Raw genomic sequence first — 23,520 nt, forward strand, 5'->3', positions numbered from 1 at the left:
AAACAAAAAAACAAATCTGTACTGTACACTATAGTATGAACAGCATCTACAAGTTTACAAACATACACACTGAGCACGTCATGTTGCTGGCGTTCTCATTTCTGTTTTTGGGAGAGGGACAGTGGGGTAGCTTTTCATGGCAACCCAGAAGGTCTTGTACTGTAGTGCGGATGGTCCACCCTGATTGTGGGGGTGGGTGATATACAGGAAGTCCTGCCCTTCTAGCGGTACTCAGGGGGCACCATGTTGCTGAGGATGTCTATGAGGTTGTCTAGGCCCCAGAGATAGCCGTCCTCTCTGTTCCCCTCCACCCACGTCGCCTTGTGGCTCAGCTCCTGTCCCTCGGGCAACGGCGTGGTCTTCCCAAAGTCTATCATCCACACTTTAGCCTGCTCGCGCTTGTCATGGACAAAGAGCAAGGAGCTGCCTATCACCTGCGCAGAGCAGAGAAGAGCGAAATGTCAGACAACTCTATATTAACGCCATAAGAGCTCAGACAGATGTGGTTAGAAGCCTCTCAAATCCGCAGAGGGGGTGAAGGCTTGCTTTAGGCTATGCATAACTCAGCTGGACAGCCTACTTAGGCATGTTCTGAAATTTCAAATTATTTCAAATTTAGCAACAATGAAACTACAACATAAACGAAAGGCATGACATTCCAGTAATATTGAGTTTGTAACCTTACCTGGGGCAATCAGCACTGCATGTGAGACCACAGTGTGAGAAAAATCAGGGCCAAATACAAGGGCACCCTGATGGATGATCCTCTGTACAGGATGTGTGTGTGTGTGTGTGTGTTTGTATGTGTGGTGGATCAACTGAATATCTAAATATTAAAAAGGCAAAAAGACTACTATTCTAAAAGATGTATGGAACAGAATGCTCTCTTAACTAATGAAACTGCAGTACTGGAACTTTTCACTACTGGATTTTCTACTTTTTAAGATTTGTGCATTGAGTCACAAAAATACTGTTCCACTTTAGAGAGCTGCTACAAAAAATTAACTATCATTATGAAAATGGTTTGCAAGGTCTCTGGAATTTCAGAGTCCACTTCAGAGTGAAAGGGACTATGAAAGTTGGAAAACTTAAAGTTAGTTTACAGTACATTTTATTTAGTTTCACACACATTTAATAAAAATAAACTGCAAGCCAATTCATGAACCCCACTTTTTAATTTTTTTTTCTGAAAGCAACTGCATTGTCAGTAGTTTGGCTTCAAACAGGCACATTTCAGTCTTGTTTTCATAAATGCCCTTTTTCATTAGGGTCCTTACTTCAGAGGAATGGAGAGAACATGCTGATTTGAATACGAATCAAAGATTTTTTTTTGTCCAGTGACCAACAACTCAAAGTGGCATCAAACTATACAGGCGCATAATGGAACTTTAAACATTTATTCTCAAGAAACGGTTTAAATATCCACACACCAATGTCTCAGTTTACTGAGTGCTCCATGCAACAACTGTATGCTCAGGAAGAAAGAATTTAAAGTTCCACATCACCCCTTCACACCTTAAAAAACCTTCTATTTGACTTTCCTTTCTGTTTGACTTTCCTTTACCCCCTACTGAAAATATTTTTATCTTTGCGAGATCAGTTTGAGAGAGGAGTATATTTTGATTTATAGTTGTATGAAGTAGTATCGCTGTACAAACATTCTGAACAAAAATAGTTCAACATTCATATATCTTTGTGTATTTTTCTAAGAATTTTTTTAGGATAAGTCCCTTCATGTTTGTAAACATAATTTCAAACAGTTATTTTTCTCTGTATTTTAGGGAGTCACAAAAGGTTAAACAAAACTCTGAGTAAATTTTGATTTGTAATGAATTTGTAAATTACAAATTGCAAAAAGAGGGTGCTCTGTGTAGATTTGTGAGTGCCTCCTGCTTGTGTGCCAGGTGTATAAACACTTTGCTTGTATGCTCATTAAGATCTCTCATTTGAAAACAGAATGACACGCAATTTGAGGATGTACTGAGAAGAACAAGCTATTTCTGTAAGAGTGCCATACACATGCCCATTTTTTGTTTTAAAAAATACAGTGACACTCACAGATAAGTGGACTTCAGCTATTTGCCACATTTATTTAGCAAAATAGTCTTTAGTGTAGAAGGCTTTGGTGCAGGCTAGCCTTGGAAGGAAAGGGCTTTCAGTCTGTCAAGCTAATGTGACTTAAAATAGAGCACAATAGAACAAAGGGGCGTGACTTACCTCATGTGTCTTGAAAAATCTGGACCGTTCCAGAGTGGCCCTTATCTCTTTCAGTCTGTTGAGATAGCTTTTCTGAGGAAAAAAATAGAAATAGGAAGATTTAATAACTGTTATCCTCATTGGACATGTTTTAAAGCCACCTTTGAAAAAGAATATATTTTAATAAATTTGATTTTATATTCTAGCCTTACTAACAAGTAGCACTGAATGAGAGCAATCATTTTTATCTCTTGTCATTCAACAGATTCTGTATCCATGCAGACTGCAGTTAATGTCAAAAGAAAAAAAAAACCTAAACAAAACCAAACTAAATTAAGCAGCTGGAAGTCATCAGTCAAGGCTAAAAATTGACTAGAACTGACGTAACAAGAATGAACTTTGTCACAGCCTGTTTGAGGAAATACTAAAGTATTTCAAAACCCAAAAAAGAAGTCACACTTCAAAACAGCATATTTACATGTCATAGGCTAAACAATGAACACTGTGAAATTCTGAAAGAGTTTAATGTGCTTGTTGTGACTCGTCACTGGAAGAAAACTGTTCCCAAACATGGTATGGTCTGGGCTTTGCTCCATCAGAGTGCTAAGCATTCATAGACCTTGAGTGGCGTCCCTCACAAAGGAACCCAGTAACCCAGGCTCTCATAAAATGTCTCTGGCCAGTGGTGGAGGGAGTCCCTGGGTAATTCCCCTGGCTGTTGGCCTTTTGGCATTGCTTACAGGAGGTTCTCATTGGCAGGCAGCTCACACACACACACACACACATACACGCACACACACACACACACACACACACAAAGACAAAAACATGCACGCACATACACTCACACACACATGCACATGCACACACATACACACACACACACACACACGCACACATGCGCGCACACACACACACCCTAATGCATGCACAGACACACACTCACCAGGATGTTTTCATTTCCTTTGACAAAGTCGTAGAACGCCTCTGTCACTTGCTCCCGGCTCTTGGTCTTTTTAAAGTCTCTGTTGACTGTTCCATCTTCCTTCTGGATGGAAGAAGGAAAACACTGGTGGTAATAAGGAGTTAGAGAGCACTGAGGCCCCAGAGGGTGTAGACTTACCCACAGAAAGGACAGTAAAAGAGCTCAACATTTTACCCCACTCGGACTGGTGCGGGCATCCAACGCAACCAGAGTGAATAAAGGAATTCGACATTTTTCGAAAAGGCAGTAAATATACGCGATAAAAACTCAAGAAAAAAAAACATACATGCAATGTTAAAGCTATTTCTGTCATTTCTAAGCAATGGAACAGTGACTGCTAAGTGTATAATTTGCATTATTTGGCACTAATAAATGTACAAAATTTGTAATGTATTTGTACAGTAAAGAGGTAACGTGTTATCGTAGTGCTGGGTCTGACTGGTAGACAGTGAGCTTAGTCCCACAGACAAAGCGACAGCTGCACATTCTCTAAAATCACAGAAGCTTTTCTTACACACTGTTTTTCCAGGGCAACCTCTGACACCATGACAACAGAGAAGCCAGAGAGAGACAGAGAGAGACAGAGAGAGAGAGAAGAGAAAAGAGAGCCTTCTATGGACATTGTGAGCTTTGAGGAAGTGGAAACTCTGCTGCTCAAATCTCTCATAATCATACAAAACATCAGCAGTGGCCCAGTGCTGAGATCTCATTAATGAAGGCATATTTTGGAAAAACCGTATTAGACCAAATATGACTGTTAAAGCCATGGCTCTCCGACTTAAACGGGAAATCAGAGCAGTCCACGGTGATTAAAAACTGGACCGGGATATTTCTGTAGATTTTTTTTTTTTACCCTTTTGATATATTTTCCACAGTGAATGATGACATGCATTTGGGAGCCTGCCACGGCTGGGTAATCTCTGAATGGCCAACAACCTGAATTGACATTGTCAGGTCTCCGGTCTGTCACTAACTGATGACATTTTCAATAGAAGTGCCAGCAACAGGTCCTACATATGACAAAAACACTCAAAATCGCCTGTGCTTGTTGAGAAAAGGGCAGTTCTGCCTTGTTGCTACCCCAAGCAACCAGTCCGTTATTTAATTAAGAGGAAGATGATGGCAAGAACAAACCCATGTCAGGACACTAAGAGATGTAGTTTAGTTTATGTATTCAGAGCTTGAGTTTTAATTACACTTTGAGCAGCTTTGTGAATTTGTGTACCATTTGAAAGAGAAATTCAAGAGTGCAACAAGTTCCATTAAAGTTCAGCTGTGAGAGCCCTTCTGTCCCATCACAGTTGTGGGTAATATTTAGCTATTCCACACTAAACTTAACTGCTGACTCCCTGGTGAAACAGTCTACCCTAATTTGTCCAAATTTAGACAATACTTCATTATGCTGGGCTGGTTTAGGAGATGAAACTTTGTGCTAAAGTCGTTTAAGAGCCCTCAGGCTTTATAAAGAGGGTTTCATACTGTTGCATGACCAAATATACACCTCTGTCCTTGTTCTGTAAAATGGAGCTGTTATTGTGTTTATGTATAATCTCAACTGCAGGGGCTAATCAGTTAAAATAAATACAGTCTCTGTGATCTTCACTTCAGACTAGTTTCATGTTCAGTGAATGTGTGCACCCTTGATACACAGTAAAATAACCAGCCATATGCTGTACGCTTTATTTTTTTAAGAGATACTAAGTTTTTTTTGTCTGGTAAACTAACCAGGACTTTCAGATTTCTCACCTTGATCCCTTCAATGCGGAAACCGAGCGTGGCAGTGGAGCTGATCGTTTCCCTCCACTGCATGTAGCGGGGCTTCGTGACAGCTTTCTTTTCATGCTCCTCTGGGGTCGGGGCGTCTGGATCCACTTCTATCATCTTCTGGTACATATCCGGCCTGGGTGTGGGTTTCTTCCTCGCTTTGGTCAACTCCTCCTCCAGATACGTCCTGTGAGGGCAGCATGTCGATAGTCATCGTTTACGCTGACGTTTGCGTGTACTGTCACATCTGAATCTTATGAATGATTGCACTCACACTAAGGGCCTCAAGATAATGTGTTATGAACGCAACACAGTTTCTTGGTCACAAACTAGAACAGTGTGACTGTAGCATTTGAGAGTAATCTACATTTAAGGATGGGACTTATCTCATCTGCCTGAACTGGGTTCTTTTAGGAGGAAAATAATTATTGTTTTAGTGTATGATCTCTTTTAAAGAAAGCCTTTTTCATGTCTTTAACTATGCATTTTTGAGTGCCAGTCATGCTACATGAAATCTTTACTGAGACGTGTTACTTTCTTGACAGAGACCGAGGCAGGCCATCCAGGCCATCTGCTTATCTCTGTGTTTGTCCATGGTCGTGGCAGCATTCCAGCAAGGCTTACACGGAAAAACAAAGCCATGATCAGAATCTCGAAAGATGACTGCACGCCACCATTTCTCTAGGTCTTTTTTGCCTTGGCGCCACCATCTGTCACACACTAATGAAGACACTGCATGTTCGTTAGCAACGTCTTCTGACAAAGTGGGCGTGATCCAGTCATAGCAGCGGCTTGAACATGTAACTGACATTTTCAAAATAAACAGTGAGGCAACAGAACGATCGTTTTTTAGGCAGAGAACTCTAACCACAGCAAACTTTGAGGCTAAGTCTACTCAGATATTTCTTGTGCAGTCTAAGATACTGGAAGGTGGACGCGGCCATGACATGCCTGCTCTGTTTCGGATGGGCCACTGACGGCACAGGACAATGATGAAGGGAGCTCATGGTTTCTAAAGGCCTACTCCTAATGAGTAGTTACATAGTGGTAAAAGCTTACAAGCATGTTTAACATTACAAACAGCTGGAAACTGTGAAAGGGCATTTACAAAAGGAATAATAAACATCTCTGACACGTTTTATTTACCCACATTAACATTAGCTTTGACCCGTTTTTTTCCTTACAATATTCTTTTTGGTTTTGTATTCAGACAAACAGAGGGATGAAAATAGTTTCGCACTGGTTTGCACTCTCTCTCTCTCTGACTCTTCACCCACTCTCTATCTCTCTCTGGAGATGAAAGAGCTGATGTTTGAGACTGGACATCTGGCTGCAAGCTTGTGATCAAAAAAATGGACCCAATGGCTTGGCCTTCAAGTCCATGTGAAGTGTCTGATTTTATCTTTCACACAGGAAGGAAGAACAAAAACCACTAGTAACCTGAGACCAAATGGCCATGGGGTGTGGCTAAATGCTGACATTTTCTACTCATTTTGTTTGTGCATTTTTCCATCTACCAAAAAAAAAAAAAACACCTTGAACCATCACCATTCATTCCAGAAAAGGGTGTCAAAGTCATGAGCTCTGATGTCTCTGTCCATGTCAATGTAACTGACCTGACCCCCATTTTGCAGTCCATAACACAAGGCAGGTCAAACTCTGCCAGCAGGTCGTCCATCTGGTTGTACTTGACCCCATCTTTCTCCACGTCGCCGTGGTAAGCGGGGACGTAGGGCTTTAGCTCGTCCTTCATCAGCCAGTCAAGGCACCTCTGTTCACAGTCGCAGTGTTTCTTCAGTATGCGGCCATTGGCACCAGCCTTGAAACTGCCTGAGGGCAGGAAAGGGACACAAAGCTCATTTCAGATGCATAAACTAAAGGACAAGACAAAATAGACAAACAAACAAACAAACAAAATAATGTCAGATTATTTTGTAAAATTATATTTTTTGTATCTCTTTAACAGCCTCTACTGCTTCCCACCAATGGGGATTTGTTTCGGGGAATTACAGACTATTAGTCCTAATGAGGTTCATACACAAACATATTGCTGTCCATGGCAAATGAGAAATGTAGTCAAAATTAGTATTATGGTGACACTAACAGTAATGAGATTTAATGCAAGAATGTAATTGAGGAAGTCATCTGACTGATACTTCAGGAAAATGGTTTGGATTATCAGAGCTGGATGTGTGTGTCAGAGAGATGGGCGGAGTGATAACATGTCAGTAATACACTCAGACAAGCAGGTTGAACCCGTCTTAACGACATTTTATCATGCAGTTATATCTGTTTTGTGAAATACGATGTTAACTGAAGTTTCTCTTTGATTATGTCAGTTGTATGCTCACATGGAGAGATGGCTATATGACACGTCTTAAGGAGATATGAACATACATTACTTAAATGCCTTAAATGTCAAAGGAAACTACAGAATACATCAGTTCTCTAGGAGAAGTCCTGTGGTAGACTGCCTTCCAGATGGAGATTCTCCATTCAAACATCCTCATTAAAACATGGTTCAAATTAACAAATAGAAAATAAAGAAGTGCAATGGTGCTAAAATGTGAAGTAAAAGTATTTGGTCAATGGAGATTAATTTGCCCCTTTCTGTAAGTAAATGAAGTTCACTATGTTTAATCCTTGCCCAGTCAAACAGCCCACTGTCTTTGGACATGAGACAATGTGTGAAGGCTGTACCTGCATGGCCAGCCAGCTGGATCCAAGGATACTTCTTCTTGAAGGACATCACAAATGGTGACCAGTGCACCATATTCTTGATCTTCTTCCATTGTTTATGCTGTCCAATGACAAACAGAGGATATAATGAGTAAAACTCACTTCTCAGAAAGCTCGTATAATGTTAAACACTGTTTCTCCATTTTCCAATGGAGAAAAGCTGAAAATGACAGCTCAGTCTATTCACTGCACCAGCTTTGTCATTATGTAGTAATCACATATATTGGGGAGTATATTTTTTGTTCTAAAAGTGAGCTATGTGTGGCCTGTTGGTTTTAAGCAGTGGACAAGGATAATTCAGTTGATTAGCGTAAAGACAGGTAAAGGAAAGGAAAACATCAAAGGAAAACAAAACGACACTGAAATACTACAGTTTTCACATGCCCACCATGACCATCAACATTAGAAATCTGAAAATACACATATATTATTGTTTAAACATAAAAAAGGCATTTATTCAAACTCAAATTCAAGACCAAAAAAACAGTTGTAGGTGTGTTATCTTAAGTTATGTTATAAAAAAATGCAAAGAGCTTCAGCAGAAGCCTGGCTTCTTGAGCGTTTAATTTGATTGCACTGTATATTTTTTCTTGCTTATAAAGAGTCGGCATCTAAACTAAAGCAGCCATGGTTAGAGAACCGGGCTCGTGACCGGAGAGTTGCCGGTTCGATTCACAGAACCAACATCCATGGCTGTGTGCCCTTGAGCAAGGCACTTAACCCCAATGCTCCCCAGGCGCAAGGAATGCTGTCCACTGCTCCTGTGTCTGGTGTGTGTGTGTGTGTGTGTGTGTGTGTGTGTGTGTGTGTGTGTGTGTGTGTGTGTGTGTGTGTGTGTGTGTGTGTGTGTGTGTGTGTGTGTGTGTGTGTGTGTGTGTGTGTGTGTGTGTTGGATGAGTTAAATGCAGAGGACAAATTCACTGCTCACTGTTCACGGGCTTGGGACCGAGAGGTTGCTGGTTCGATTCCCCGGACCGGCAGGAAAATGTGGGTGGGGGGAGTGAATATGCAGCGCTCTCTCCTCCCTCAATATTCACGGTCGAAGTGCCCTTGAGCAAGGCACCTAACCCCCAACTGCTCCCCGGGCGCTGCGGCTGCCCACTGCTCCGGGTGTGTGTTCTCTACTCAGATGGGTTAAATGCAGGGATTGAATTTCCCACTGGGGAAATTCAATTTAATTTTATATAAAGTATATAAAATTAAAAATTAAAATTAAATTTTTTTTAAAAAAATTAAATCTCTTTGGAAAAATAATCCAAAAGTTTTTTTTTATTATTACAGAGCACTTTCAAATGGAGGTTGGCCTCCTGACCAATGCTCTCACAGTTGTTTTACTATTACCTTCAAATTTATTTTCACTACTGTTCAGAGTTGCACTATCATGAAAGGAAAGTTTCCCGTTCTCAATCAAACGAAATTAAATCAATGTGACCACTGAAAAAAAAAGCCTTCAGACTTGTGTCAGCTCAGCTGAACACTAAACCCAGTGAGACGCACATGTTCAGAGGATCAGTGTACACAGACCAAGATCAGCTTATTCGTAAGTTCTGAGCAGCTAGCCACGCAGAAACAGCTCTAGATGGTGGAGGAAAAACAGCCTGACTGGAAAAAAGTCATCAAACATGATAAACTCAAGGACTCATTCACCTGTGTCTGTTTCTATATGTTTAAGGCTTTACATGGACAACAGTAATCTTTAAACTGACGCAGCGTATTAATTCTGTTGTGAAGGTTACACACTTTTCTGCCATTTTACCCACGGTATCAAGCAACAAAAGCCTGACTGATTTCTAGAGGAGAGCCCTGACAAAGCTCTCACTTGTTTGCGCAAACGCAAACCCCTAAGTGAAAAAAACGGGTCGTGTTTTTTAGGGCTCTGGTTGAGACGCTCTGCTGGCCTGTTACACTGTGTTATTCCACTTCACTTCACGTCCTTCAGAGAGCTTTCTTTAATTTTCCGCGCTGGCACAGACAGAGTGTTCTCTGTTCTTCTCTCTGAGGTGAATGAGAGGTTTCCCATGGTGACAGGGGAAGCCTTTTCTCAAAACCAGCACACACGCACAGACACACACACACACACACACACACACACACACATAGAGCAGCCTCTCCCAAAATTCATGGGGAGGGGAGACAGCACTCCCCTTTCAATAAAACAAGTGAAGTCAACAGTGGCCATCATGGTAACCCCTTCAGCTCATAGTATATTCAAACATGTGTCAGCACAGGCAGAGTAATCACCTTACACTACATCTGAAAGTGAAAAAAGAATTAGCTCGCTGTCATACCTGGAATCAGGAGGATGACCTTGAACTAAACAGCCGGATGGGAATGATTTAAAGGATATGGTAATAGCCCTCCCTCAGTCCTCTTGCACCAGCATGTGTAATTGTTCACACTAGTGTGTGTGCGTGTGTGGGTTTTGTGTGTTACTGTGTGCATGAGTATGTATGTGTGTATGCTGTGGTGTGGAAGCAGCACCCTCTCTGGTCAGCAACCTCTCATCCTGTCACCCATCTGTAATGGAGATTCACTGAACCAGGAGGTCACGCGCTCCACTCAACGACGACCAACCCAGGGACATCAGATAACCCTCACCAGGGAGCAGCAAAGCATGTGAGACTACACCCCAACACGCCCATTGAGCATATACCAACTACGCCATGACAACACATAAAAACAATCCCTCCAATGCATGAAAAGGGACTTACAGAGATCAACTCTCAAATCCAACAGTGAGTGTACACGCTGATTTGTTAATATAATACATCATAAAGTCATACTCTGCCCTGTGAATCAGTGGCCTTTCCTTGAGTGATATAACAGACCACTTAAAATAAAACACATTGAGGTGATAAGCTAGATACATCTACAAACATAATTTCTAGGAAAAATAAAGAAAATAAATTTTAAAAAAAAGAACAAAACATCTATCTATGCGGATTTCATGAGTGTCTTGTGAGCTACTTTTGAAGATTGCAGATTAAGTGAGATGATTACTGAAAAACAGAGCACAAAAGATGATTTCATTTTTTTTTTTTTGAGCACTATGAATAGCTTCAGTGTCTTGGATGGCACATGGCCCAGCAGGTTCCTGGTTTGTGTCACAGTGTCTGATATGAAACAGTGTCTGTCTATGCATGGGGGCTCAGGCCAGTCCAGAGAACACTCCTAAAAACATCTGTACTGATGAGCAAGCTCTGTGTGCTAGACGTGGTCTTAAGCTTGTGGACACCACTACATGTATCTCTACAACTAACTGCAAAAACAATACAGGGATATGAGTAAAGTTGCCTGTGCCACAAATGCAGACGAGGGGAAAACAAAGAAAACAAAAAACAGGTAGGAACCACTTGAGCCTCCAAACATGAGGAGAGGGGAGGTCAAGCTAAGATGACCATAACTCACAATGGATGACAGGGCAGTTTTGATCATATGGAAATGAAACACAAATGAATGCAAAGATGTCATAGCATGATCTACAATGAAAAGATGCTTCCTTCGTTTAGACAGGAGTGGCATTATGAAAATTCCACCATACTGGCCTTAACTGCCTCTAGTAAGACAACACACAGCTGACTTTCAAAAGTTATCTCCGTCTTTAGATTTCTGAACAAACACCCTGATGAATAAGTAATTCCTTGTCATGGAGCAAGATATTACACTTTGATTCATTACACAGGTCTTTGATTTGGTTATCACAATCTCACCTGCACCATACAGCTCAGATGTATGTCAGCATGACACATATAAGGCTCAGGACTTGTCCTCTCTTAAATAAAAAAAAAAAAAAGAAAGAAAGAAAAAAAAAAAACTCGAAGCAAGAGCACTCTTATTACCTGTACCTCTCTGATTGTCAGGATGATAGCTGCGGTGAGAAAGCACAAGCCATGCAGGATAAAATTCCAGACGTGCGAGGCTAAAGACGACATGGTAACAACTACGAGATCCGTGTAAGACAGAGACAAACTGGGCTTTTAGTGACAGAACAGGCAGGACAAGACCCGTGTAAGACAGAGACAAACTGGGCTTTTAGTGACAGAAAAGGCAGGACAAGGGAGCATCTCTCATTTGTTTCTGTACGAAGCCTAGAAAACACAAAAATCAGCTTATGCAAATGCACTGGTGGAACTCTAGACCCAAGCACCTGACAGAGGATGCATCCCTACAGCAGTCCATCCTCATGTCTGCTAATGCTTCAGAAACATCAAGCCTTACAAATGAAAGAATATCTATGCTACATTTCAAATGTGTGTGTGAGTGTGGGGAGGGGGGGGGGGGGGTAAGAAGACAGGTATTCAATTAAAAACAACTCCCAACAGGAAGTGTTGCACAGTCTCACGTGAGGCTGTTATACTGAATCATAAATCTTTTCAAACAAAATAACAAGAGCGTTGTGTCTCTTCAGAGAGAATCAAACTCTGGGATTTCTAATGACAGTAAACACTGACAGTAAAGATGACTACAAAATCCCTAAACGTTCTGCTCTTAACGTCACCACTTCCAGTCCGTGTGATGGTTGTATTTCTCTGTGACAGTCCTGTGGCATAAAGGCGGTTGGCCACCTGACTGTTTAGATTTCAAAGGGGGTGTCAGAGTTATTCTCGGACATGTGGTGAGGTCAGCTACTTGGTTTGACGTCACTCAGATGATTTGTGCGAAAGCGACTTCCTTTTCATGCGCTTGTGTAATGATGGATCTGAACTTAATGTCTCTGAGAAAAACACTCATTCCTTTAGTTTCTGCTCTTCAATTCATTTGTTTTCACGTAAATACTTCATAATGACTTGGAAACATAATGTCGTTGCGGTTTTATTGTTTGTTGTTAACTGGGTGTACGTTCCAAACTACCATAATGCATTGGAGGAACAGGAGTAAGATGAGGCACTCTTAAAAATCTGCTCTGCCCCGCTCCCAAGAGCTTCATTCTTTTTATTTCAGTGTAATAATGTTGTTATTAGGTATTCATCTCAGGCATTATAAAGAGAGAGATGAATGGGTTAATTATGTAAAATGTATTTTTAAGTATGTGAAAAACACCTCTCCAAGGCAAAAGTCAAACATAAGAATGCGTTTGTAGGTAGTGGTGCAACTGTCTCTTTTTACCCTACGATTCACCAGTAAAGGATGATAACAAACACTTTAAGCTTACTGCATTAAAAAAGCTGGCTGCCAAAATCATGAGTGCTGGCCAACTTCATTATATTTTCCCAGTATACTAGGAGAGTGTACATTTTGTATAGTCTCTCCCCTTGTATTTGTGTTCTTTCCTTGGTTCTAATAAAATTGTTCAGGCAATGCAATGGACAGACCTAGAAATGTTACCTCCTCAAAATGTGAGTGGACTGTTTTTAAAGGATTGTAACTACTAATTCTGCTCCATCATTAGTTGCTCATTTGATTTAAGCATTATTTGATTTAATATACATCTGTTTTATAATTGGAAATTGTAAAACATGCAAAACGATACTGGAGTATTAACCATATTGTTTTGTGGCTGCATGCAAAACATTATGCTGACTTTGAATACACAGGTATGATTGGAAAAAAAATGGTTTGTTAAGATTTGTTTGCCACTGTGCTTCAGCCTACATTTGCCTGCAGAAACACATTTGCATGACTGAGGTGCACGGTAGTCGAAGGAATATTACACTGTTTTCCTATAGGCCTGAACTGAGCTCTGTACCCATAGAACATGAATGAAATTATATTAATGAGAGTTACAGGAGACTTCCAATCAATCAGTCATACTTTTGAACAAAAGAGATTCATATCTCTAATATTTTTTTTCATGCGTAACTCTGAGGAGCGCTGTTCATCTCCTGTACGGTGAGCACTTTCTGTTTCTGAGGAAACCCCTCTCACACTATGTGTTAGAAGCAGCTCAGTGGTAATCTACATGACATATGTAAAACCTTAACATGCATACCTAAGAGATGAGTAAATGGTGATGAACACCTATTCTATGCATGTCTGCATTTCAGCATTGTCACTAAGTATTCTGGCCCCTTACGAGACAAAGCACTGATGAGCTCAATATGAAAGTGCTAATCAGAAAACGGCTTCTAAATATATACCACTGTCTTTCTATGGAATCTAAAACATTTTGAATCTTCTCAGAATGTGTCCTCAGGCAGCGTTGAGTTGAATGTTCTCCAGTATCTATCACTGAGTTAAAATGAGGACTAAAGGTGAACGACCTCCCATCTGCAGTTGATCAGTGCAACCAGCAACCTTAGAAAATCACAAAAGTTTCCGACTGCAGTCCCCGTGGCAATGCACTCCAGGAGACACACACACACACACACACACACACACAACACACACAGATGTATACACACACACACACACACACACACACACACACTGTGTAATATCACATGTAATTAGATGCTTTGCCAGCAACATACTACTGCTCACTTGAAGGCTGTAAAACTAGTGTGTTCCTCTTTCCATCCACATTGCATGACCGCTGAGTGACTGAGTGCTTTTCAGAGAAATATGTCATTTTCACTGTTCTGTTCGCTGTTTAACACACTGGGCCATTCTTTAGGAATGCCTTAAAATAAACAGTCCAAAAAAAGGTGTTTGTTGTTATGGCTCCATGAAGCTAGGCACCTCCTCAGGCCAACCAAACTCACTCTCTTATTACTATTGTATGTAACCAGCAACAATGGCTCAGTGTTTATTCCACAGGGAGCGGAAGAGGGTGCACCATATCGCAGAGAGCACTCTGCTAAGCTGGCTCATGCTATTGTTCTGATTAAGGCTCAGGGAGCTATATCGAGTGAGAGGAAAGGGATGCCGCTTGTTCACAGCGTCTCCTCGACCTTGCGGGTGTTGTTAAAGTTTCCACTGAGTGCTGGGCAGGAAGTGGCTTTTTAACCCCACGAGAGGAACCTCTCAGAGAGACAGGAAAGTGACAGTATTTTCCACATCTGCAACTCATACACAACAAGCCACCGAGCCAAAATAAAAGACAGAGAGATTCTTTGCAGACAAGACGATCACCATTAGCCACAAGAGAGCTATGTCTCAGTCTGATCAAAGTTCTTTTTTCACACCAAACGTCAAATGACAGTTTCATTCTTGACACCTTCAATGTTTCTACATGTTTTACTACACAGATAAGCTTGTCAGATCCAAATGTCTGATATTTGACTGAACGCTGGGGAGTATTTTGCTCTGAATGCCCATAATGTTTATTTTGTCCAGGATTATTGGGTTTTGGTGACAAAGGGCCAAACTCTGATAGAATAATTCAGTTTTATCTGGAAATTCCTGTACATCCAGTTTGAAAGAAATAGTATTTCAGACTGAAACCTGAGATCAGAATGTTTACACCACATCTTGTAGGTTGTTTACTGATTAGGTTTATTAAAAAAAAAAAAAAAAGATAAAAGACAAAAAAAAAAAGATTAGTGACCACATGGTGAAACTAGAACATTTTCTATCAGATCAACTGGGTAAAAAGGACAGTGACACAAAAGAAGAGAAACAGAAACTTCTAAGCAAAGCAGCACCAGAATTCAGCATTAAATATCAGAATTCAACAGGTTATTGGGTCACATCGCTACAAATTAACAAGCAACCTCTTCTGATGATGAGATTATCAAACAGCTCTTCCAGATTCTTTTATGACTACTATTATAGCTCCAGTATGCCACTCATTTCACCCTGCAAACTGCTACTGTCAGACAATAGGATAAGGGCTCTGGCACAGTTTTTCCACACTTTGGCAATGAGCCAAACACCTTACTGTGACAATCACAGTTCGGTTGAACTGCACATAGTGTTACTCCTGTTGTTATACAGGCTTTGGGCTTTCTTTTTCTTTTTTACACAGCTTCTTTTACATTAGACCAACTAATCCAAATTATTTGCTCATCAGAATGCAGGGCATAGACTCTCACAGAAACACACAGTCGACTTGTCTAAAATATCTCAAGTAACATGGGCTGGTCTGTATTCATCTCAGGCTATGTGAAAATGTGAGCACACGAGGGTACTACGCAGTTAGTGAGAGTAGATGGGAGAATTTGGGGCGATGGGGGATGTGTCACACCTGGACTTCAAAACCACCACTACAATGGCGGCAGCTATGTGTAGCTCAGGGTCATCAAAGCTGCGGCAAGCTGCTTATTTCCAGAACTAAACCTCTCTCTGAAGCGAGCCGGTTCTCGGATAGCAACTGTCTGCTAATCTGAGAGCTTGTGCTATAATAAAACGTATTATTATCATTTTTACTGTTGTTGTCATTTTCCGTCGGCAAAGGAAGATGGTGCAAATATCGACGTAAAAACATCAACATAAAAAGAGAAATAAGGGTTCTGCATGAGTAGGGGACACGTGTGATGTCTAAGACCTAAAATAAAAAAAGAGAGAAATGCAAATGTCCTTTCTGTCTTCGTCACGAGCAAACAAACTAACTGGGAGTTCACTGGTACTTTCCCTCCGCGACGAGCAAAATGTTGCCGGTATTACTCGTAACAGAGCATGGGGTCTACCGTGCCAAAGAGGACCGGTTACAGAGGGGACCAATACGTTTCCTGTCTCCTGCAAATGAAGCAACTCCCTGCAGCAGCACAGTTGTGTGAAAGAGCCCCAGCTGTTTCAACCAAGCCTGCCTTGACGTCAGCACAGTCGCTAGGCAACCGTCTACCACATGGGTGTTACATTTTCCATTGCTCGTAGCCCTCAAATCTTCCACCGAGTTTTAGCGTTTACTTAATGGGGCGAAAGTGTCAGCACTAAAAAAGGAGGCTGTTTTTGTAAACTTCTAAAGTGCTAAGACATTGCTTGTTGCTTTCAAACAGTTCAAACACAGTTTTGTCTCTGTGCCTGATAACCTGTTTTACCAACCAATTCTTGATTAACGTAGGGAGAAGATGCTCTCTAAAACTTTAATCGACTGAGGTCTATCTTAAGTCACAGGGGCTTCGAAGATTTCCTTTGGATGTGCTACTATTCAATAGTGAGTCTACAGCAATTCCAAGTGAAATTATAATGCCCGGGTTCATACTTCCAAATAAAACTGTCGGTATTCAAAGTACAGTACGTTATTCAAAGTACATAACATTACACAGAACAATCCGAGATCTTTGCTTAATATTGAGTCATGCTGCTAGCGCGAAAATGATTGTATCTCCGAGGATGTTCCTTAGTGACGCGGAGAACACGTCTAAATCCCCTCATGTAACAAGGGACTCGTTCGGCAACGCCTCCAATTCGTTAAATTGCAACGGACCAGAGTGCGCACGCCTTCCTAAAACCTTCCCACGCTGTCCTCCTCCACCTGCGTGGGCCGTGTCGTGTCACATACAGACGCAGGCCTAGGCATGTGTGTAATCGTATAAACCACGTGCGTTGTCAGCAGGAATCCCGTAAAAGTTAGGCCCTATGCACTCTCACCACTGATATAAGTAGTTGTCCACAGACATTTCTTTATTTGAAAATTGAACTTTTTTATTATTATTATTATTATTATTATTATTTACTAACAACTCACTACATTTATTTATTACATTACTTTGCCTGGCTCAGGCTAAAGCTGTTCAACTAGCAGAGTTACTGTTTTACCGGATGATAAAAATTCAAAGGTAGGATTCTCTGTCTCTCAACAACACCTGAATGAATTTCCTACACACAAGCATCAGCTACACTTACAGGATCAAGAACTTATGTGTGTGTGTATGCGTGCGTGTATACGTACATATGTATGTATGTGCATGCCTCTGTCAACGCATGTGTGCACTTATGTATTTGATAAAAACTCAAACAATGTCCTGAGGGAATAATTGTAAAAATGAAAAAGCACAGCAACGACACCCATTAAATGGTCACATGCAGTCATAAGAAAGGCCTGCGCAAACTGCATCAATAACTGCTCCTGGTGGCTTGTGCAAAGTTTACATTAGCAAAACACAAAAGAGAAAAGCACGCACACCATATGTGCTGATGCTATGTCCTCTGGCAGTAAGGCTTAGGTTGCACTTGTCTATAGGGTTGTTACAACAGGCAACCACAAGCCTGCAGCATAGTTCTGCAGAGAACACACACACACACACGCACACACACACACACCCCCCCACACACACAGAGAGAGAGAGGGAGAGAGAGAGAGAGAGAGAGAAAGAGAGAGAGAGAAACTAAGGGCTCTTCCCTCATGTGATTGTTAGAGAAAAAGGAGACACCATTACTCTAAGTGTAATGTTGAGGCGAGTGTATTACTGTGGCACTGATTAGACGTGGGTTAGTAGTATAGCACATGTCATGTGAATCCCTCCTCATGAAATTTCTCTCTCTCTGTCTTATTCAAAAAAACATGTCAACCGAGAACACATAAATATGCGTGGAACATAGGAGAGTACCAAAAAAGACAATTGATATGAAAACGCACTGAAGATATCAGTAAGTAATGTATTTGATCCATATTTTCAATACATAAGTATTTAGAGTGGGTCAATATAATTTTTGTGAACTATACATCAAAAGATGTTTTTCTGCTTCACCTTTAAGGGGAACAAGGCTTGTTGCTGAATAAGATTACAGTTGATAAAACATCTCTCTCTCTCTCTCTCTCTCTACATATATATATATATATAATCAGACATTTATAATATCTGTTAAATATTGTTTACCTGTAGTGAGAGACTATTAGCTAACTGACACTGTCACTGGAACAGCAGATCAAAGCCGTAAGTGAATATCTCTGTCAGTTAGGAGTGTACAGGTGATGGTAGGTAAGATGTGAGGGTATTTAATGTACACACACACACACACACACACACACACACGCACAAACATACAAAAACCTGCTGAGGTGCATTCTGCTCTAGCCGTTTAAAAAAAAATCTGGCACCTTAATGGCTTTTAGGGAACATACCATCCACCTCTCTCTCTCTCAACCCAGACTGGTTTGGGAGGAAAAGTAACCACAACATTTCAATCAGCTAACACACCTCTCTCACGTGATGTTTCCTATCATAGCTTTTTACATGCCTTTTGTGGAATTTTAGGGGGAAATTCGCACCACTGGCTCAGGCATGTTTTCGTGAATGGAAAGTATTTGAAGGCTTAAGGAATTGCAGTTAAGAAAAACTCTATTGTCTTTGACAATAATTGTTGACTACAGTTTTCATGACTTCGACATAAATGTGGATTGAGACTGAAATGGTGCACATTTTGAGGGATTCCTCTTTATGCTAATGTAGTGTTTTACGAGTGTGTCAGGGTGTAATTAAGGAGCCATCAACCACAGCATAACGCTATTAGTGCTGCCAAGGCAAATTCAATGGAAACTTCTCGTTTCGCTTGTTTGACCAAAACCGCTGATAACACAAACTTGCTAGTCTTTATCACCATACAATTTTCCAGACCTAGAGAACCCCCCCCAAAAAAAAAAATCTATCGACCATCTAACCCTCTAAGTGCAGTAAGGCTTGTTGTACATTTGCTGGCCTGGTGGACCATGACAGCAGTTTGTCATGTCAAACTAATTCCTGACCTAGTTATTCAGTGAATTAGAGTCAGTTTACTGAGACAAAACATTTTGACCTCCCTCCAAACTTTAAACCAAATGAGCTCTAAAGCATCTGTTACTGTCTTTAATTTTAACAACTCTATTAAAATATCCTAACAGCCTCTTGGACTGTTTTGGGTCATAAACCACACATGTAAGTCTGTTTGGATTCATCATTTATGCCCTTTGCTTTCGAGTTTGTTAAAGCTATTTTAAAGTGGATAAGCAACAAACTGCTGCAACAATGATCATGAAAGGCTAACTCAAAGAGAAATCACCAGAAGAAGTTGATGAATTCATAAAGAGAACAAACACTCTCAGTTTGAGTTACTCAGACCTTCCTAAAACTTCCTAAATCTTCTGATATGTTCCCCTGACCACACAGAAGGAAACAGAAAATTGATAACACTGTGAATAGTATGGCAAAGCTATAGAGCACAAGAGGAAGATCAAGGCTATCAAATCATCTTGGCTTTGTGACTTCTCTGTGTATTTACACAATCTTTTTATGAGCACTATAGCCCCTCCAAATGGTACAATTGGATGTTTTCTCTCTTTCTGCCTTTGTTGTTTACATGAAACAGACGTCACATGATGGCATTGCTGGCAGAGACCCGGCGTGGCATGCAGGCTACATTATTCTGCCACTTAGCCCGTGACTGGAGACCATTCTGATGGCCATCGTTAAACAACAGAGCTCTCTGTGACAAGAGACGCCACTGGCATGTGAACTCAAGTGTCCCTCAAGTGATGCAGTAGACATGACATGCCTCAGAGCTGGTGGGCTTGGACATTCCAGCTGGAGAATCCCATGTGACAATAGCGATCAGTTCATGCCGAGTGTAGTGCGTATGTCAGAACAGATTAAGCTTCAGTTATGTGACCCACTTCAATGCCACACAATTGCAAGGTACTGTGACATCATAATGCAGACTGACACTGTTCATCATTACTGGCATCTCGTCACTGCTCTGAAACACCCTTCCCATAAAGTCTCATGCAGTTCATTGCTACTGTTCTATGGGGCTCAGTCCCTCCAAAGTCAACCGCAGAAAAACTGGATCCCTTATTGCTTAGCTCTCTCACCCATTTCCAGAACACAACAGGTAATCAATTATTAAGTTACCTAGATAACTACTGTGGCACACGTGAAAAATCACAAATCACTCATAAAGCACGTCTCCTGAACTGTTTGTAGGCTCTGTCACTGAAAGGGCGGCCAGCTCGACTCCAGCAGAAAGTTCCCGAGCTGGATGGCAAGGCACAGAAGTACCTTTGTATGTGAGAATGTCAAGCATTACTCAGGGAGAATACAGACTAGGCTGGGCCAGGAATACTTTTTAGATGCTCTGTGACAAAACTACAGTGTAAAGTACACTGATTCAGTTAGAGACAAAAAGTCCCCTTCAAGTTCCCACAGGCACTGTACACTGAAACTACAGGCTTGACTGCATCGAACAAGACGCAATTATCCCACAGGCAATGCCATAGCAAAAGTGTGTAATTGAGGTGACAAAACATTTTATATAAAAAAAACCCACATTATCATTTCAGTATATTTTTCAGTATATTTTTTATAATACAAGTACATTCAGGTAGTGCCTATCAAGGGAATGATCAGCTCTTATCAGTGTAAAATTATAGTATTTACAGGATTGTCCATATGTTGTCCCACACACAGCATGAGCATGCATCACGTGTGTTCTGAAAGTTTAGCCCGTGAAGACGGAGGTAAATGAAGTATGATTGACTAAAAAAAGAATGAAAGAGATTATTATCAAAATGAATAAAGAGGGGCTCACCGCTTTCTGCTGTGTCTGCAAGAGCGCTGGTGACAGTCCTTCTCCACGCTCAGGGTCACTGGAAATGTCGTCTTCTGATTCCTCCCAGGAGGAGGAGAAGCCAGTGGAGGAGGCTGAAGACGAGGAGAGCTTCCTCAGAGCTCTGGAGGGGCATGGGCTGGCCTGAGACTCACTGGCCTCCCCGCACGCCTCCATGCCGTGATCTGTTACTATGACAGCAGGGATGGCGCCCACCTCAGAGGTGCCTCCCTCGGCCGCTGACCCTAGCTGGGTTTGTGTTGGTACCACTCCCGCCTTTGTCAGACACGTCTCAGTCCAAGTTGTTGAGCTCTCACTGCTGGCCAAGCAGCTGCCAACCCCCAGTAAACTCCTGGAGTGACTGTGGGCTTGACTGTCGGTTCCTCTCGAAACTTCTGCTGATTTGTTCTCCTGTGGGCCGCCCTCCTCCGTATTTGGGCCACCTGCGTTGTTCTCCTCTGCTGCGTAACATAGGCTCCCCTCTGAGCTGCTGCAACCCTTCCCATTCTGGAACTCCTCAGGGATGCCTGAGGAGAGCTCCTTCCTCGAGGCATTGTCCCTCTGGGGAGAAAAAGAGGTTCTCCCTCTGAAGAAATAGGCTTTGGTTGGGCTGGAGCTCGAGCAGTGGTCAGATCTCCTTTGCACCCTCGGGCTGCGCTGGATCTCTGTGCTCTGCGCCTTAGCACGCATGTCTGAGATATGAGCCTCGAACAGGCCCACTTTTTTAGTTACCTCCACATTCTGGAGCTCCCGGTGGAGCTGCATCTGCTGTGCCTCCCGTCTCCCATCATCCTCTAGGTTCTCATCCTCAGGGCCACCCTGACCTGAGCTGCTCAGTCTGCGTACACGACTGCCCACGTTAACCCCCAGCGACTCTGGCCGTCGGCACGGCGACCGTGCCCGAGTACTACTGGGGCTACTAACAGGGTGGAAAATGAAGGAGGTACCAGAGGGGCCAGGGCTGGTACTACCAGGGCTATACGGCCCTCCGCTTCCCACCAGGAGCTGGCAGGAGCAGGAGCGGTCCGGCACTGGTAACACAGGCCTCCCAGTCCTAGGGGTGCTCTCATTCTTCATGTTATTGGGGTTCATCGTTATCCAGCTAGTTAGAGCATAGGCAGCCATAGTAGCAGGCTGACTCTGTCCCTAGGCGCGCCCATTGAGGTCTAGTCAGAGATGCTCCACTGGCCTCTGGAGCCAACCATATCGACAGATAGGTAGGGCTGACTTGTAACAATGAGATGGAACTGCAAAAATCCTTCTTTACCTGTCTCACTTACTGTATCCCCTGTGGATTCTGATTCAAGACGAAAGCTGTTGGATAGGAAAATATGGAAGTTAGAATAAGTATGTACAGTAAATCTAAATCCACACCTACGAAAGTTAAAGTTTATGTAAGTTCAGACCTGGGTATATGGGTTATTACAGCAGTCGTGCTAGTAACCATGCAATAACTGAAGAACAGATTCCTTAAATACATTTGATATGACTACCACATTTTGATCTGTTCCAAGTGTGTAATTAAGGAAGCAGCAAACAAACAGACCATTTCACAGCAGAGTTTTTGTGCATCCACTTCACATTACCTAAGTAGTTACAGTATAAGACCACAGCATAATTGTAACTTTAGGTATTACTAACATTGCATTAGACTGTCAGTTAATTAGTGGAAATGAACAATGAACAAAATGTACAGTGTAAGTATGGGAAGTGGTAATTTGGTGTGGTGAGTTGACAAGTACAGTGTTCATTTACATGTCCAACTGAAAGTGACACAGAACAGCTAGATGCTATTAATCGTTAAGAGGACAGACTAAAAAGTAAGTCCTTTGGTGACTAAATGGTAGACTTGTTTACTCAAAACAACAAAGGCACATTTTACAGAATGTAATATCCCATAACTTTCACAAACAACACTTCTGGTGGCTTTAATTGGTTCATGAAACTGGAGAGGACTATCACCTTTCAGAGCCAATTCAACCTCTTTAAGCTCAATGATTTCCCTCTACCTCTCAATTTTCTTTTAATGCGCTTTTTAATCTAGACGTATTTAATAACTTGCTTATTCAGAGAAAAACAGACTTTTAATTTGTTGGACAAAAATACAGCCCGCCACAGCAAAAATATACACAGAGCAGAGCAGATAATGTTTCTAAAAGAGCAAATCAACATAACCTTTTATGTATTTGTTTGACTGAGACAGAAAAGACATTAATAGTGAAACACAGTCAGGCTGCACGGAAAATTCATCCAGTCCACATACCACAGTACTTAAATCATATTAAGGTTGTCTTGCAGATTTGTGAGGGTTCTGCACAAAAGAACTGCAGTCTTATGTAGCTAAAGCTTCAAAACTTCACAGACCAAGATGACAAACACATGATTCCATTTAGATTCTTTTAGGAGTGGGCATAGCTCTACCTTAGACAGGGCATGAACTGTTGTGAAGGGAGAGGGGGAAATGTCAAAAAGAAGAAGAAAAAAAAGTCCACAGA

At 41.6% G+C, this 23,520-nt stretch overlaps 1 protein-coding gene across 1 annotated transcript; it reads right to left on the reverse strand.

Moving 5' to 3' along the window:
- Nucleotides 1-139: 139 nt before the first annotated feature.
- On the reverse strand, nucleotides 140-22,150 carry itpkb (inositol-trisphosphate 3-kinase B). The gene is made up of 7 exons (XM_030772525.1): nucleotides 21,008-22,150; nucleotides 7,646-7,745; nucleotides 6,562-6,775; nucleotides 4,928-5,132; nucleotides 3,143-3,244; nucleotides 2,218-2,289; nucleotides 140-434 (listed from the first exon to the last, which is right to left on the reverse strand). The coding sequence occupies exons 1-7, from the start codon at nucleotides 22,148-22,150 to the stop codon at nucleotides 222-224; spliced, it is 2,049 nt and encodes a 682-aa protein (XP_030628385.1). The 3' UTR covers nucleotides 140-221.
- Between the last annotated feature and the right edge of the window lie 1,370 nt (nucleotides 22,151-23,520).

Source organism: Chanos chanos, chromosome 4 (genome assembly GCF_902362185.1).
Source record: "Chanos chanos chromosome 4, fChaCha1.1, whole genome shotgun sequence".
In the NCBI taxonomy this organism is placed as follows: Eukaryota; Metazoa; Chordata; class Actinopteri; order Gonorynchiformes; family Chanidae; genus Chanos; species Chanos chanos.

Bases quoted from the DNA above. Each gene is read 5' to 3' on its own strand.
- itpkb (XM_030772525.1), bottom strand. From the start codon at position 22,150: ATGGCTGCCTATGCTCTAACTAGCTGGATAACGATGAACCCCAATAAC. The intron at 7,746-21,007 runs GTGAGCCCCTCT...GTCATTGGACAG, and splicing joins TGCAGACACAGCAGAAAGCG to CATAAACAATGGAAGAAGAT. The intron at 3,245-4,927 runs GTGAGAAATCTG...TCTTCCATCCAG, and splicing joins TCCGCATTGAAGGGATCAAG to AAGGAAGATGGAACAGTCAA.